This window comes from Sapajus apella, unplaced genomic scaffold (assembly GCF_009761245.1).
Source record: "Sapajus apella isolate SASKATOON/1434 unplaced genomic scaffold, GSC_monkey_1.0 scaffold41, whole genome shotgun sequence".
Taxonomy (NCBI): Eukaryota; Metazoa; Chordata; class Mammalia; order Primates; family Cebidae; genus Sapajus; species Sapajus apella.
Genome location: NW_022436981.1, coordinates 818,886 through 822,866, shown reverse-complemented (window position 1 = coordinate 822,866; position 3,981 = coordinate 818,886). Strand labels below are relative to the sequence as shown.

At 50.0% G+C, this 3,981-nt stretch overlaps 1 protein-coding gene across 1 annotated transcript in view; it reads left to right on the top strand.

The window, feature by feature from the left end:
* Positions 1-485: 485 nt before the first annotated feature.
* Positions 486-3,981, top strand: part of PRPH2 (peripherin 2) — a 22,651-nt gene continuing 19,155 nt past the window's right edge. The window contains exon 1 of the mRNA XM_032299426.1: positions 486-1,086. Within this exon, the coding sequence (XP_032155317.1) occupies positions 506-1,086 (581 nt within the window). The 5' untranslated portion in view covers positions 486-505. The remainder of the gene's footprint in view (positions 1,087-3,981) is intronic.

Sequence of the window (3,981 nt, the reverse complement as noted above, 5' to 3'; positions counted from 1 at the left end):
GCAACACGGTCTGAGCCAGACATCCAGAAACAGTTCATTCTTCTGGCCAGTCTTACCTTTTGCTCATGATTCTTCAAGCTGTACCCAGAGCTCTTTGGTCCAGCATGTACCTGGACACTGCTTTTGACCATGTTTTGAGAGTGGCATGGCTTTATCTAATGGGATGAACCTGGCTAAAGAGATTAGCAAAACGTCTTGTGGATCCCACTTTTAATCTGCAGCGTTCAGGCTGCCTCTTCTTGGCTGGGAAGGGCGCTGAAGAAACAACGCCCAGAACCAAGACTATCCCCTGCTCAAGCTGTGATTCCGAGACCCCTGCCACCACGACTGCATTCACGGGGATCCCAGGCTAGGGGGGCTCGCCATGGGCAGCCTCCAGGGCACCTCCCTACAGCTTGGGCCATCTGCACTTTTCCCAAGGCCCTAAGTCATCCGGCTCTGCGCTCGTTAAGGTTTGGGGTGGGAGCTGAGCGGTGGGAAGCGACTCGGGCCACCCTCAGCAAACATGGCGCTACTGAAAGTCAAGTTTGACCAGAAGAAGCGGGTCAAGTTGGCCCAAGGGCTCTGGCTTATGAACTGGTTCTCTGTGTTGGCTGGCATCATCATCTTCAGCCTAGGACTGTTCCTGAAGATTGAACTCCGGAAGAGGAGCGATGTGATGAATAATTCTGAGAGCCATTTTGTGCCCAACTCATTGATAGGGATGGGGGTGCTATCTTGTGTCTTCAACTCTCTGGCTGGGAAGATCTGCTATGACGCTCTGGACCCGGCCAAGTATGCCAGGTGGAAGCCCTGGCTGAAGCCATACCTGGCTATCTGTGTCCTCTTCAACATCATCCTCTTCCTCGTGGCTCTCTGCTGCTTTCTGCTGCGGGGCTCACTGGAGAACACCCTGAGCCAAGGGCTCAAGAACGGCATGAAGTACTACAGGGACACAGACACCCCTGGCCGGTGCTTCATGAAGAAGACCATCGACATGTTGCAGATTGAATTCAAATGCTGCGGCAACAACGGCTTTCGGGACTGGTTTGAGATTCAGTGGATCAGCAATCGCTACCTGGACTTTTCCTCCAAAGAAGTCAAAGAGTGAGTGGCTTCCAGTCCTGGGGACAGAGCTATTCATATATTGGGGACACTGAGGCTCAGGCCTCTGACCAGCCCCCCTCCCCACACCCAGTGCCTTTTCCTCTCCATTGAGTGCACAACTTATGGCTCTATGTGAGGGTGTAGCAGGTTGAACCATATGAGATTGCTAATACTCCACCTCTTTGACCCATAAAAAATGGCAGCTTCATATGGTTCAACCTAATGTTGGCCAAGGTGGGAGGAAGGTGCCAATTTATGTAAGCTGCTTGGAAAGGAGCCCCTTGGGAGAAAGAGCAAGGCAGGAATGTGTGTCTGCTTTATACAGAGGGATGGGGGTCATTCATAGATCACAAATACTGAGGCATTATTTGGCTATTTGTCTCATTCATTCAAAGCAGATAGATTCAGTCTCAGATGTTTAAATTTCTCATTTAGTTCCCTTGTTTTCCAACCTCTCAACCCTGAGCATCCATTCCCAAGATGTTTGGTCTGGATATATTGGAAAGAGCAGAGGAAGGGGAAGTCAGGAGATCTAGGCTGAAGTTTTGGCTCTGTGACCTTGGGCAGGTCACTAGCCAGTCTGGGCTTTGGCTTGCCCATCTTTTAAATGAAGGCGCTGGCATAGAATTGGTAATCTTGGAAGTCACCTCCTAGCTCTGGCTGGCACCTGGCATAGGGCAGGTGCTCATTAACTGCCTGCTGGTGTTTACTTAGTTAGTCACGATAGTGCAACATGATAAAGCCTTTCTAAAGTATTCTTGGTGTATGTAAAAGTAAAGTGCTCTGATGGGCTGTGGGAGATGCTGGTGAGAGAGAGAGACTCTTGACTTCTGTGTTGGATGTAACAGCCTGTGCGCTGGCTCCAGCGGGCTGCTCGTCCCAACACACCCACCAACCTGGGGCTTGAGTGACTTTTCAGGGAAAGGGCATCCGGTCTTGAGCCAGCTGCTCTCCCTTACCTCTCCTTTCTGTCTGACTCCACCCTACTCGGGCTGAAGTTAGCGGTTCAGTTGTTCTAAGGATTTTTTTTTTTCCTTCGAGTAAGGCTGGCAAGTTTAAAGGGAACCTGAACTCAGGGCTTTGGTACCAGCAGCAGGACGTTCTGAAGCCCAAAACAACATTAATGAAGCCCGCATGGCTAGCTTAGCTGCCCTGCAGATGGAAGGGACGTCCAAATGAAGGTCACTTCTTGGGATTTTATTTTCTTGTGGATGGAGATTACTGCTGCAAATCCCCAGTCAGGAGAGGATTGTAAAGGGCTGTGCCCTTCCTAGGTGACAGGTCTGCAGGGGCAGCACAAGGTGGCATGATTTACATAAATCTCCTGAGGAGGGCATGAAGCCAGGGGGACAAGCGGAATTTCTGGGAATGGGAGAGGCCGATGGTAGAACCAGCCTCTGTTAGCAGATGAGAAGGGGCTGTTCATCTTTTCCTCTGTCATTTCCCTTGATTGTCTCCTGCATAGAGTCAGGTCTTGGACAGACATATACAAATCTCTCGGTAACTCCAAATCCCCTTTTGTATCAGGGTGAAGGAATTATCTAGGTCACTCCACTCGTAATGGTCAATGGATCCAAAATTTCAGGCAAATATTTAGCTGAATCAAAAGTCCTTCAATGCCCCGTACCAACTTGTTGGTGGGAAATTTCCCTAACTCCACTGATTCAAAAAGAAAAAAACATTAGCTAGGGTACAGTGGCATGCACCTGTGATCCCTGCTACTTGGGAGGATGAGGTGGGAGAATCGTTTGAGCCTGGGAGGTCCAGGCTGCAGTGAGCCAAAATTGCGCCACTGCACTCCAGCCTGGGCAACAAGGTGAGACCCTACCTTAAAAAAAGAAAGGAAAAACAAAAACAAAAACAAAAACCGTGGGCTGCAGTGGCTCATGCTTGTAATCCCAGCACTTTGGTAGGCTGGGGCGGGTGAATCACCTGAGATCGGGAGTTCTAGACCAGCCTGATCAACATGGAGAAAGCTCATCTCTACTAAAAATACAAAATTAGCTGGGCGTAGTGGCGCATGCCTGTAATCCCAGCTATTTGGGAGACCGAGGTAGGAGAATCAGTTGAACCTGGGAGGCGGAGGTTGCAGTGAGCCAAAATGGCGCCACTACACTCCAGCCTGGGCAACAAGAGCAAAAGTCTGTTTGGAAAAAGAAAAAGAAAAAAAATATTCTCTTAAAAAACAACAAAAAAAAAGAGATGGGTCTCACTCTGTTGCGCAGTCTGGTCTTGAACTCCTGGTTTCAAGAACCGTCCCACCTCAGCCTCCCAAGAACCTGGGATTATAGGCACCCACCACCATGCCAGGCAGAATTTTCCTCTTTTGCCTTTGAGAGGTCGAGGTGGGCAGATCACCTGAGGTCGGGAGTTCAAGACCAGCCTGATCAGCATGGAGAAACCTCATCTCTACTAAAAAAATACAAAATTAGCTGGGCATGGTGGTGGGCACCTGTAATACCAGCCACTTGGGAGGCTGAGGCAGGAGAATGGCTTGAACCTGGGAGGTGGAGGCTGCAGTGGGCCAAGATCACGCCACTGCTCTCCAGCCTGGGCAACAAGAGTGAAACTCTGTCTCAAAAAAAAAAAAAAAAAAAAAGGTCGGGCGCAGTGGCTCAAGCCTGTAATCCCAGCACTTTGGGAGGCCGAGGCGGTGGATCACGAGGTCATGAGATCGAGACCATCCTGGTCAACATGGTGAAACCCCGTCTCTACTAAAAATACAAAACATTAGCTGGGCATGGTGGCACGTGCCTGTAATCCCAGCAACTCAGGAGGCTGAGGCAGGAGAATTGCCTGAGCCCAGGAGGCGGAGGTTGCGGTGAGCCGAGATCGCGCCATTGCACTTCAGCCTGGGTAACAAGAGCGAAACTCCGTCTCAAAAAAAAAAAAAAA